The following is a 12,689-nucleotide window of genomic DNA, read 5'->3' on the forward strand; positions in this document are numbered from 1 at the left end:
TAAGGGTATAAGCATGAAAAAATAGTCAACAATTTTGCTTACTGTTTCCATCACCTATGCACTGAACCTGATTTGCAAGATTTGCAGCTCAGGTATCCTCATGACTAATCCATTGGAAGTGAGGCATGCCTACCTTTTCTTCTGACTTGAACAAATGGTTGAAACCATCACTTTTTTTCTCTCCTTTTTTTAGAAATGTTTTTATTTATTTTTGAAGGAGAGAGAGAGACAGAGCATGAGCGGGGGAGGAGCAGAGAGAGAGGGAGACACAGAATCAGAAGCAGGCTCCAAGCTCTGAGCTGTCAGCACAGAGCCCGATGCGGGGCTCAAACTCACCAACTGTGAGATCATGACCTGAGCCGAAGTCAGACGCTTAACCGACTGAGCCACCCAGGTGCCCCTCACTTTTTTCTTTCATTGTGGTTTCCTACCTGTGTCAAATCAACTCAGTTGGTTTACTTATTTATTTAAAATGTTTATTTATTTTTGAGAGAGAATGAGAGAGAGAGAGAGAGAGAGAGAGAGGCAGAGGGAGAGGGGGATAGAGGATCTGGAGTGGGTTCTGCACTATCAGCACAGAGCCTGATGCGAGGCTCAAACTCAAACTTCAAGATCATGACCTGAGCCAAAGTCGGATGCTTAACTGACTGAGTCACTCAGGTGCCCCTGAACTCAGTTTTTTAAAATGTTTAGACCAAACTTTTCAAATCCTTTATTGGCATTTGATTTAGGTCTTATTAATTTCTGTGTGATTATCATTTATATGTTTTTTCTTAGAACCTAGGACAGGCTACATTCAGATATCAGAGAATAATTCATGCTATATTGGGGTTAAGAAGTTTAAAGAATGAAAGTGTAATTGGCAAAGTCATACTTGTGGACTTTCTATTTCTTTTTCTGTTTTTCTGAAAACACAGTAAGCCAAAAAGATAAATAGGGTAGTCTTGCTCCTACTTGGAAGGAATTTGATTTTTTACTATCCTGAATGAAAAAAATATGTCCCAGCTCTCTTTGAAATAAGCAACAGCTCAATAGTGGGACTGAAAACCTACTTCATTGTTATTTTATAGCATATTGTAGTTACTGTGTATTTGAAGATATCCTATATTTTCCCATATGTGATCTACTAAAAAATGACAATAAAAAGAACAAGAAGATCTTGTAATCTGTCTATAAGGCTAATTTTTTTTTTTTTAAAGTAAGCTCCATACCCAACATGTGGTTTGAACTCACAACCCTGAGATCCTGAGAGCAAGAGTTGCATAGTCTACAAACTGAGCCAGACAGGTGCCCCTACAAGGCTAAGTTTTAAGAATCAGATTTATTTACCATGACATGTTTTTGTCATTAGAGCAGAGAAATATGGCTAAAAGATGGAGAGGGAGTGTTTTAATAACATTCCTATAGTTAGACTCTTCTTTATGAAAAGAAAAATATAAATAAGAAAGCCCAGACTGGGGATCCCAGAAACTCCCTCCCATTTCCACTGAATGTTGTGTGGGATGAGGGAAAAGGTCATTCTCTTCCTTTTTTTCAGGATAGCCCCTCATTCAATGACAGTCAAAACTGGGCATTGTTCCTGGTTGAATAGTGTTCCCCCCAAATTCATGCCCACCTGGACCCTGACAGTGTGATCTCATTTAGAAATCAGATCTTTGCCAATGTATAAAAGTTACAATGAGGTTGTAACTTGCACAATGAGAATTAGGGTGGGGCCTAAATCCAATATGACTAATGTCTTTTTAAGAAGAGGGGAATTTGGACACAGGCACAGATGGAAGATGGCCATGTGGAAACAGAGGCAAAGACTGTAGTTATGTTGTCACATGCCAAGGAAAGCCAAGGATTACTGGCAAACACCAGAAACTAGGAGGGAGGCATGTATCAGATTCTCTCAGAAGGAACCAACCTTGCCTACACCTTGATTTCTAGACTCCAGAACTGTGAGGGAATAAATTCCTATTGTTTTATGCTACTCTGTTACAGCAGTCCTAATCTGACAGAGGCATCCAGCTCTTCCCATGCCCTATCAGTAGCAGGCGGGTATCCCTCCCTTAGTTCAGTCTATACCCTGATCTAGCAGGAAGAGGTCTGATTCTTAACCCCATTGTCTCCCATTCCTCTTCTTCAGCTTCCCTGACACCGAGTCTGTACAAAAGAGACCAGAATCTGTTTCTCCATCAGCCTTTTAGCTTAGACCATCCTTATTAAAAAGAGCTTTCAGGGGCACCTGGGTGGCTCAGTTGGTTAAATGTCTGATTTTGGCTCGGGTCATGATCTTGTGGTTTGTGAGTTCGAGCCCCACATCCACATCAGGCTCACTGCTGTCAGTGCAGAGTCTGTCTCAGATCCTCTGTCTCCCTCTCTCTCTGCCCCTCTCTCTCAAACATAAATAAACATAAATTAAAAAAAAAAACTATTAAAAAAAAAAGAGCTTTCAGGGTGTGTGGGTATCTCAGTCGGTTGAGCGTCGACTCTTGAGTTTGGCTCAGGTCATGATCCCACGGTTGTGGGATCCAGCCCCATGTTGGGCTCCGTGCTGAGCGTGGAGCTTGCTTAAGATTCTCTCTCTCTCTCTCTCTCTCTCTCTCCCTTTGCCTCTCTCCCCTGCTTGAGCATGTTCTCTCTCTCTCTCTCTTAAAAAAAAAAATCTTAAAAAAAAATAAAAAGAACTTTCTTCTCAGATCTTTAATCAATGTTTAAATAGTCTGAACATGGCTCCCAGAAGAGTAACAGGTATTTAGATGGGAATTCATACTCTGAAATCTGGTAGGCCAGAGATCTGTTGCTGTTTGGGGGGGGGGTGGGGGGGAAGAGCAAAGGCAAGGAAGGGCTCTTTAACATACTAAGACAATGAACATCTCAATGGCTGTGGCAATGCTCATTCTCTACATTGCATAAGCCCTATGACTCTTCTGTGCACTGAGAAACAGAAATAGATAAATGACATCAATCAAATATGAAGTAAAGGAAGCAGAGGTAGTAATTGTAACAAATATGAAGTAGAGTTTAAGACAAAGAGGACGGAATGTCTCAGTAGGATCATTTGATCTTGATAAATGGGACAGTTAATACTTGGCAGTGTTGTTCTTCAGTATCATAGAAACCTGGGGTTAAATCCTATCAGTGATAGTAACACTATAAATTATCTTTTTAGAACTTCTGGGGTTTTTTTAATCTGTAAAATTGAGATAATACATATCTTCCTCATAGGACGGTTGTAAGGATCATATTAGCTAATTTATATAAAATGCCTAGGATTCAATAAATGTTAGCTTTCATTCTCACTCTGCTTACTTGCCAAAAAATATATCAAGACCACCATTACTTCAAGCCCCATTGCTTTTTTTTTTTTTTTTTTTTAATTTTAAAGTAGGCCTCACATCCAGCGCAGAGCCCAAAACAGGGCTTGAACTCACAACTCTGAGATCAAGACCTGGGCTGAGATCAAGAGTCAGATGCTTAACTAACTGAGACCCCCAGGTGCCCCATTGCTTTTCCTTCTCTATATTTGATCATTCTCCTAGGTCATATAGGAAAGTGTTTATTTTTATTATAATGGGGCTATGACTCTCTCAGCTCTTCAATTCCCTCTTCTTCATGTGGGCCCAATCTTACTCTCCCCACTCACCTTCAGAAGATGATTTCTTCCTTTCTGTGTGAAGCCACCTCTGTTTGGATTTTGTTCTCTAGGAGCTCCATATTTTAGCCCAATGTTTCCCATAGTTTTACCTTTTCTTTCTCTACCGGTTCTTTGCCCCCAGTATATGAAAAGTTTCTTTCTCCTATTAAAAATGAACTAATAACAAAACCAAACTCTGAACCTCTCCCAAGGTAAAATAGGTAAAATCCTATCCTTCTCCTTTCTCAGCCAAGCTCCTACTTTTTTTTCATTTATAAAGTTTTTTTTAAATGTTTATTTATTTTTGAGAGACAGAGAGAGAGAGAAAGAGAGAGCACAAGCAGGGGAGGGGCAGGCACACACACACACACACACACACACACACACACACACACACACACACACAGAATCTGAATCTGAAGCAGGTTCCAGGCTCTGAGCTGTCAGCACAGCGCTGAAGCGGGGCTCGAACCCACCAACTGTGAGATCATGGCCTGAGCCACCCAGGCGCCCCTTTTTTTCATTTAAATTTTATTTATTTACCTTTTGAAAAGGCAACATTTCTTGGATCAAAATTCAAAAAAGCATACATTAGAAATTCTGTCTCCTATCCTTGATTCTCAAACAGTTTCCCTTCCCTGAGCAAAGAGTTTCCTGTGGTCTTTTTAGATATCAGTTTAGGCATATACAAGCAAGTATGTATTTTTCCTTCTGTATAAAAATTTTAGCATACTATGGACACTCTTCTGATTCTTGCTTTTTTTTTTTTTTCAGTTAAAAATATGTCTTGGAGGTCTTTTCGTATCAGTGTCTAAACAATTTTCTCATTGTTTCAAGTCTTCTGGAAAGCAGGGGCCAAGATGGGATTAGACATGCAAGAGACTTACTAAAGGAAATGCCTTTGAGAGAGAAAAGGAGGCAGCTGGAGATGAATCAGATAGTGATGCTGATCTGAGCCCTGTGAAGGAGGGAAGGAAGGCATGAGGGTTGGGGTAGGCAGGGACTAAGACTGCACCATAGATCTAAAAAAGTTTCAGATGGGCTTAAACCTGGGGATTCCTTAAGACAAAGTCACACATCAGAGGAATCCTGTATCCTGCAGGAGTGGACCTTTGTGAACTTCCTGCTGTGCTCAGTCATTGGCTGGGTGCAGCCCATGGGGAGTTTGGCCTCATTGCAAATGCAGTGCTAGATTCAGGGCTTAGAAGCTGGACCCTCCCTGCAGGGAAGACATCTGGGAGGAATATTTCATAGCCTTCATATTATTTTTAGGGCTGCATAATAATCCAATGAAGGATGTGCCATACTTTATCCATTATGAGAGACATATCACAGTATCTACCACAAGGAGTATAATTGTAGGAAACTACTATGTGGTTTTGATAGAGGCTGCCAAGATCAAAATCTAATGTATATATTGGTATATATTTTGTGAACGTGTATTCCACCAGCAAGGCAGGAGACTGTTTCCTCATATCCTTAGTAACACAGGGTGTGGTCAAGCTTTTTTTTAAAGTTTATTTATTTATTTTGAGAGAGAGAGAGAGGCAGAGAGAGGGAGAGGGAATCACAAGCAGGTTCTTTGCTGTCGGCACAGGGCTCAGTCTCATCAACTGTGAGATCATGACCTGAACCCAAATCAAAAGTCAGATGCATAACTGACTGAGCCATCCAGGCACCCACCCAAAACTTTTGATTTTTTTAGTTAACCTTTTCATAACCTACATTTGATTTTTTACTTACACATTTTCCCACCTTCCACTCACTCCCTAGTACATATTCATTAAGCCCTGGCTCTGCAATTTACTAGTTGTCTCAGTTTGTTCATATGTAAAATAAGAATTCTAAATCAACATACTTAATAGGGATATTTTGAGGATAAAATGAATGCAAAACTCCATGTTTAAAAACAGCAACCAATAGGGGCGCCTTGGTGGCTCAGTTGGTTGGGCCTCCAACTTTGGCTCAAGGCATGATCTCAGGGTTTGTGGGCTCGAGCCTTGCATCTGGCTCTGTATTGACAGCTCAGAGCCTGGAGCCTGCTTCAGATTCTGTGTCTCTCTCTCTCTCTGCCCCTCTCCTGCTCGCGTTCTGTGTGTCTCTCTCTCAAAAATAAATAAACATTTAAAAAAATTAAAAAAAACCCCAGCAACCAATGGATAAACATTCTCCACACTCCACCGTCATATACTGATGATTTCCAAATCTATACAATTAGGGCAGACTTTTTGTTGGCAGGTAAAAATATTCATCTGCTTACTTGTTATTTCTTTTTTTAATGTTTATTTATTTATTTTCAGGAGAGAGAGAGAGAGAGAGAGAGAGAGAGAGAGAGAGAGAGAGAGAGAGAGAAAGCACGCTGTCACAAAACATGAGATCATAACCTGAGCTGGAATCAAGTGTCAGGTGCTTAACTGACTGAGCCGTCCAGGCACCCCAATGCTTACTTGTTATTTCCATCTTGATGCCCCACAAGCACTTCAATTACAACATGCCCCAATGAAACTCATCATTTTTCTCTTAAAAATTGCTCCTATTCCTTTATTTCCCTTATTGTTGAAGTCAAAACCCTGTAAGTCATTTCAGATTATTTTCTCTCCCTTAAACCCACATTTAATTAATCCTCAGGTTCTGTTGAATTTGATTCATAAATAATTCTGGTATCTGTCTTTTTCTTATGATCAGCACTGCCACTTGATGGTTTAATCTCTGTATTTTGTAAGTATTAAGGCAATAGCTTCTTTTTCTTCTTCTTTTTGTTTTTAAATAGCTCCATAATGAATGTGGGGTTTGAATTCAAGATCCTGAGATCAAGACTCACATGCTCTCCCGACTGAGCCAGCCAGATGATCCAAGGCAGTAACTTCTTTACTGTTCTCACTTTCTTCCAATCTATCCTGAACGCTGTTGTCAGGAGGAGTTTTTGAATAACGACACTGATTATATTACTCTTTAGCTCAAGAGTCTTCAATGGTTTCCTATTGCCTATAGAATGATGAAATCTAAAACTTCCACTAGCCATATATATATATATATATATATATATATATATATATATATATATATATATATCTTTATAATTTGACCTCTACTTATCTGTCCAATCTCTTCTTAGATATCCCCTTTCCCTGCTTTAATCTGTAACATTCAAACTAGTTGCATTTCTCAGAATATATCATGTTCTCTCATGATAGATTCAGCCATCCTGCCTTAAATAATTTCTGCTCCCTACTTGCCCTTCACATAAAGTACTTTAAATTTTGGCTCAAAATTTCCCTCTGTTGTGAAGCCTAGCTTGACTCCTCTAGAATTCTTCCTATTCTACTATTGTTCTCTGTACCCACATAGTTTATTTTTAATTTGCTTGCATGTTTATTTCTTCAATAGGTTTTAGTTCTCCAATGGAAAGAGACCCATTTTCATCTGGTGTCTCCAGCACTTATCATGGTTCCTGGAAATAAGAGACTTACATACTCAGATATTTTCGATTGACTTCATGATCTGAGTTAGTTTCTCAGGAAATTTACTGTTGTAAATAAATGATCTCCCAACACTTCAAGTTTTCCAGGTTTCTCCCAAAACCTAGCAGGCAGGTCACTACTAATTCTCCTTACCACTTTATTTTTATTATTATTAATTTTTTAAATGTTTACTTATCTTTGAGAGAGACAGACAGAGCACGAGCAGGGGAGGGGCAAAGGGAGAGGGAGACACAGAATCTGAAGCAGGTTCCAGGCTCTGAGCTGTCAGCACAGAACCAGATGCCAACCGAACTCGAACTCACCAACCATGAGATCATGACCTGAGCTGAAGTGGGAAGCTTAACCTTAACCCACTCTGCCACCCAAGTGCCCCTCCTTATCACTTTAGATAAAAGTGACCATTTCCTCCTTTTTGCTCTCAATAAATGTGGTATATTAGTCTTATCCTAGCACCAATCACGTTTAGGATTGTATCCCAAGCATCTGACACGTTAAGTATGCAACAATTAAATGAATCAATGTTCACCTTGATGAAGGAAACTTTCTTAAACATTCTAGGAGAACGTCATCATTTTGCATAGACCGTAAAAAATCTTTTACAATCCAACCCTGATGATTGTTTTTAAAACGATGCATCCTGGCACTTTAATTGTCCTTAGACAGATGGCCAAACCTTGGCTATGGGAACCGCACAGTGTAGGAGGAGACCATGACTAGAGCGCGAGGGAAAGGATGATTCGCTGCTAGGGTTCAGAAGTTCTCCTCAGACGGATGCTAGAACTAGGAAACCGCTGATGGTTCAGCTTTTGAAATACCGTTTTTGCATCGTAAAGAAAAAAGATTAACCTATCAGGAACAACCGAGCACATCCAATTACCAATCAAGAACGGGAAAGGAGCCAAAGCCTGGGGATACCCACGCACCAAGGAGGACGTCATTCTCTAAGTCTCAGCCAATGAGAGATTGGGCGGAGGGGGCGGGGCAACGGGCGGACCAATTGCCACAGAAAAACAAACAATCTGCAGCACAACTGTCCTAACCACAGCCCTCGCCTCTCAAACCACTGGAGCAAACTCCTGAGCAAAGCACTTGTTAAATACTTTCCACTTTCCTTCTAGCCCGGGGGCAGTTACACTGGAGTACCTTCCTCATACTAGAACAAGGGCCTTCTTTCCACCAGCTCCCAAAGACTCGCAGAAAGAATACAGTAACTTTGAGCTTTCTACCTTCACAGGAACTGGCAGTCCGGAGCTACCTGAGGGGGAGGGGCAGCCCCAGTGCGCAGGCGTGCATGCCTTGTGGAGGCGGGGCTGTAGCGGCCCAAAGCATCCTGGGTGCTGTATTTCTTTTGCTGGCAAAACTGAACTGCTCCTGTAGCCTCCGGAACTACATTTCCCCGCAGCTCCCGCGGCCTCGAGGTGGGCGGGATGGTTGGTTAATGAGCTCGAGGAAGCCGCGGCGCGGCCCACCAGGTTCCAAAACAAGGAAATGAAGGGGGGAGGCGGGACTGGGGCTGCCTGCGGGAGCCGCCGCCGCCGCCGCCGCCGCGGAGGAGGAGGAGGAGGAGGAGGAGGAGGAGGTGGAGTAGGTGGCTGCCGCGGCCGCCGAGGAGTCCCTTGCTGAAGGCGGACCGCGGGGCGGCGGGCGGCGCGCGCGCGCCCGAGAGGCGGCTGTTGGAGAAGTGGAGCGGCGGTCGCGGGGGGAGGAGGAGGAGGAGGGACTGAGCGGCGGCGGCCCCCGCGTCCCGGTGCCTCTATGGGGAAAGCAGACAATGGATTATGATTTCAAGGCGAAGCTGGCGGCGGAGCGGGAGCGGGTGGAGGATTTGTTTGAGTACGAAGGGTGCAAAGTGGGACGCGGCACCTACGGGCACGTCTACAAGGCGAGGCGGAAAGATGGGTAAGAGCAGGGGCGGGGGGAGTAGGCTCGCTCGGGTCCTCGCCCTGCCCGCGACCGCGCGGGATGGGTGGGTTGGAGCCGGGTCGGGCCGTTCCCGAAGGGCGAGGCGGAGGTGGTCGCGGGGCCGCGTCCCAGCGCGGACTGAGGGACGCGGGTTCTGACTGCCCTCCCCGCGCGGCCCCGTCGCGCCCCTCGAACTCCAGCGGCAGCAGCCTAGTCGGGGGGCGTCGGTCCGGTTCCGGAGGGCGCCTTCCGCGTGCATGGAGCTGGCGGCGGGACTCGAGTTGGGACCTCGGCTGGAGGTGGAGTTTGTGGGGTCTGGTCTCTTGGGGAGACGCCGAGGGCTGGGAGAGCTTTGCCGAGTTGCCGCTCCGGCCCTGGGCTGGTGACGGTCGTTGTGGAACTTCCAATCGGCTAAGCGCCTCCCGGGGGCGGCGGTTTGAAACCTAGCGGAGGAGCTGGTCGGGCGGCCGAGCGCTGGGCTGGGGTCTTAGCCAGACTCTAGGGTCTGACCCTCCGCGCATCTCTGCCCTTGGGGCCAGCCAGCCCATTGGCTTCTCAGCGTAGTCCCGCGTCCCTGTCTATACCCGGCGACTTCTGGATCCCTGCTCATTCGCCCCTGATTTCGCTTTTTCACATTCTGAATTCCGCACTTTAACTCGAATGTAGGACCTCCTCGGAGACTAACCGCGTTTTGCCCGCAGAACTTCAGAGTTCGCCTAGTTTTTTGGTAACTCGTATCCCCCCCCCCCCCCCCCCCCCCCCGTTGGATATTCTTATGCTTTCCACTCCATCCCCTGGCTAAATGACTGCGTGCTGGGGTTTATCCAGCACCTAGATTATCCGGAACGGAATGCAGAGTGACAGAGATCTGGGCCTGAATCTTTGTTTACCTGGGATTTGAGGGAGAACCTTAGTAACCTCTTAGGAAGCCTTTATTGATTGTTCTCTTAGGAGATGGCGAGCTGGATTCTGTATTGAGAACGCCTATCCTTCGTCCTGTAGGGCAGACGGGCTCTAGGACAGGTGGAACCAGCTGCCGGCGAAGGGTAGGTTTAAACCAATCACCTGCTCACCGCCCTTCCTGGGAGGAATTCTCCTCCCCCAGAGTAAGGGAGCCCAGGAACATCTATCTACCTGTCCCGCCTAGATTTCAAAGATGGTCAAAAAGTATGAGAAAGAGAGTTTTTAGCATCCTAGCGGAACATTTCTGAATAAAGTGAATATCAGTCACAATGACATTAGTAAGATTTGAAATGCTGCCTAACGTTCTGCGCACTCTGTTGTAATTGATATAGTTGATTTATGAACTCGAGGACGAAAGTTGTTAAGGTGTGTGTGCTAATTTCATAGAGAACGAAAACACAACTTTACAAATTGTTTTATCATAAAGTATGGTGAAAATCACAAGGTACTAAACACGTGTAAAGGATTGTTACTGCAAGTAGTTTTGGTATTATAACTGAAAGGGCTCCATAGTAGTCAGTTGTAAACTTCTCTCATAATTCTTTTAGTTAATTGCCAGGTGTCCTTGAATGAGTATCTTGGAATGTCAGGTACTTAAAATTAACTTGTATTTTGTGTTTGGAATATTTACTTGTTATACTGGTGTTTCTGTGGGAATATTATCAGATCTATTTGGGGAAAGCACATCTAGTTTTCCTATTTGGACATTGGCATTACAAAACAAATTATATGTGGTGTTTTTCATACTCCTCATGCTAACTTTATAATGTACTTGATTTGAAATTTTTTAAATGTATTTTCTTTTTTTTTGTTGTTAAAATAACTTCCTTTTAGTAGGCAACTTTTAAGAAAAATCTGCTTCTGAATTGTATTTTGATAGCATGGGATAAAACAAAAAACATAATTTAATTCCTGCTTCTAATTGTTCTTTTTGAATATTTTCCCCTCTAATAAAGTTTTTGATTCGACTGCACTTTCTTGAGTGAAATTTGTTTGATTAGAATTAATAAAGTTTCTTTAATAGAGTAAGATCAGTCTGTGTATCTTCAAAATATGCTTTTTAAAGAAATTTTTAGGATCTGAAAGCATTAGTTGATATCACTATATTCTAAGAAAAATCATTATAAAGGTAGGTTTCCTTGGACTAGGGGTCTAGTTGAGATTTGAGGCTTTATGTTAATAGCACATCTCTTGTGGGTTGGTAGCAATGATTTTAAAGAACAAAAAATTTTTAAAGTTTTTAGTGATGGTTCTAAATTGTGATGCAGATTTGCATAGTAAAGATTTTACACTCTGATCATGGTTAGTTATAGTTTAGCTCTTTCCGGAATTTATTTTGGTTAATTCAGAAAAAAATGTATAATGCTACTTTAGGGAGCAAGAAAGAAATCACGTGCGTACATTTAAGAGAAGTTATTCTGATGTATATAATGTAGTATATAACCAAAATCATTTGGGTCTTTTGAAGAAACACTGGAAGAAGTAATGTAACTTACAAAAGAAAAGCCTCTGTTTATAGTTTAGTACTACCTTTTAAAAAAATCTTAGAGTGATATTTCCATTAAAATAATGACTTTAACTTGGGCTGTGTTAATTATACTATGTAAATTTGTGACAGTGGAAATGAAAGATTACATTTGGGTTTTTCACCTTTAATAAAAATGTCATTTGTTCTTTTTGTTTTGAAGGAAGAGAATCTTTTGACCCAACCATCCTTTTTATTTTTTTTTTTTTTTTTTTAATTTTTTTTTTTTTTTTTTCAACGTTTTTTTTATTTATTTTTGGGACAGAGAGAGACAGAGCATGAACAGGGGAGGGGCAGAGAGAGAGGGAGACACAGAATCGGAAACAGGCTCCAGGCTCCGAGCCATCAGCCCAGAGCCTGACGCGGGGCTCGAACTCACGGACCGTGAGATCGTGACCTGGCTGAAGTCGGACGCTTAACCGACTGCGCCACCCAGGCGCCCCCCAACCATCCTTTTTAAATAAATCAGGCTTAATGTTATTCCTGAGAAACAAGTTCAGAATATTTCTAGACTTTTTAGTATGAACAATAATTTGTAATAGTTTTCCTTTTAAAATTTGTAAAAAAGGATATATAACAGTTTATGGTTACAAATCTCAAGACCATATTCCTCAAATTTGAAAAACTTTGCTTTGATTGATAAAGGAATATTTTAAAAGGTTCTTTTGTCAATAAGAGAGTCAAACAAACATGATTCCATAGGATAATATGTCTGAAAACTGTTACACCAAACAATACTACTATTCAATTTTGCAGACATTCATTTAGTCTTTTGAACCACTCCAATAAAAGATTACTCCTTTTTGAGATGTCTTTAAAAGATACTTCATAATTGAAAGTGAAATGGCTGACATCTTAACAGTTTCAGTTTTGCCTTAGGGTTTCAGATGAGTAGTTTGTGACTATACATCTTAGTGTATAAAGTTTTAGATGAGTAATTGGTGATTATACATCTTAATGTATGTCATAAAATCCTTCACAAATGTGTAGGTACATATGGATACATACAGGTAAATAATAGGTATGGACCTATCTGCCTGGCTTTGATGGATTTTTCATATTTGGTTTGTAGTTAGAATAGACGATTGTATTTGCATTTTTTTGTGTGTGGGGGGTGGAATGTACAAAGAGTTTTAGATCATTTAGTCTCACTTCTTTACAAATGAGAAAACCAGAGCTTTTAGAGGTTATCATG

At 42.0% G+C, this 12,689-nt stretch overlaps 1 protein-coding gene across 8 annotated transcripts in view; it reads left to right on the forward strand.

The window, feature by feature from the left end:
* The first annotated feature begins 8,688 nt into the window (after positions 1-8,688).
* Positions 8,689-12,689, forward strand: part of CDK19 (cyclin dependent kinase 19) — a 191,823-nt gene continuing 187,822 nt past the window's right edge. For 2 of the 8 annotated variants that reach the window (XM_019443090.2, XM_019443091.2), the window contains exons 1-2: positions 8,689-9,003; positions 9,958-10,052. In XM_019443090.2, coding sequence (XP_019298635.1) covers positions 8,883-9,003; positions 9,958-10,052 — 216 coding nt within the window. In that variant the 5' untranslated portion in view covers positions 8,689-8,882. Of the gene's footprint in view, positions 9,004-9,232; positions 9,306-9,957; positions 10,053-12,689 lie in introns of those variants that run through there. The other 6 variants (XM_019443092.2, XM_019443093.2, XM_019443097.2 and 3 more) reach the window with 5 other exon arrangements.

Source organism: Panthera pardus, unplaced genomic scaffold (genome assembly GCF_024362965.1).
Source record: "Panthera pardus isolate Hobbes unplaced genomic scaffold, ASM2436296v1 HiC_scaffold_17, whole genome shotgun sequence".
In the NCBI taxonomy this organism is placed as follows: domain Eukaryota; kingdom Metazoa; phylum Chordata; class Mammalia; order Carnivora; family Felidae; genus Panthera; species Panthera pardus.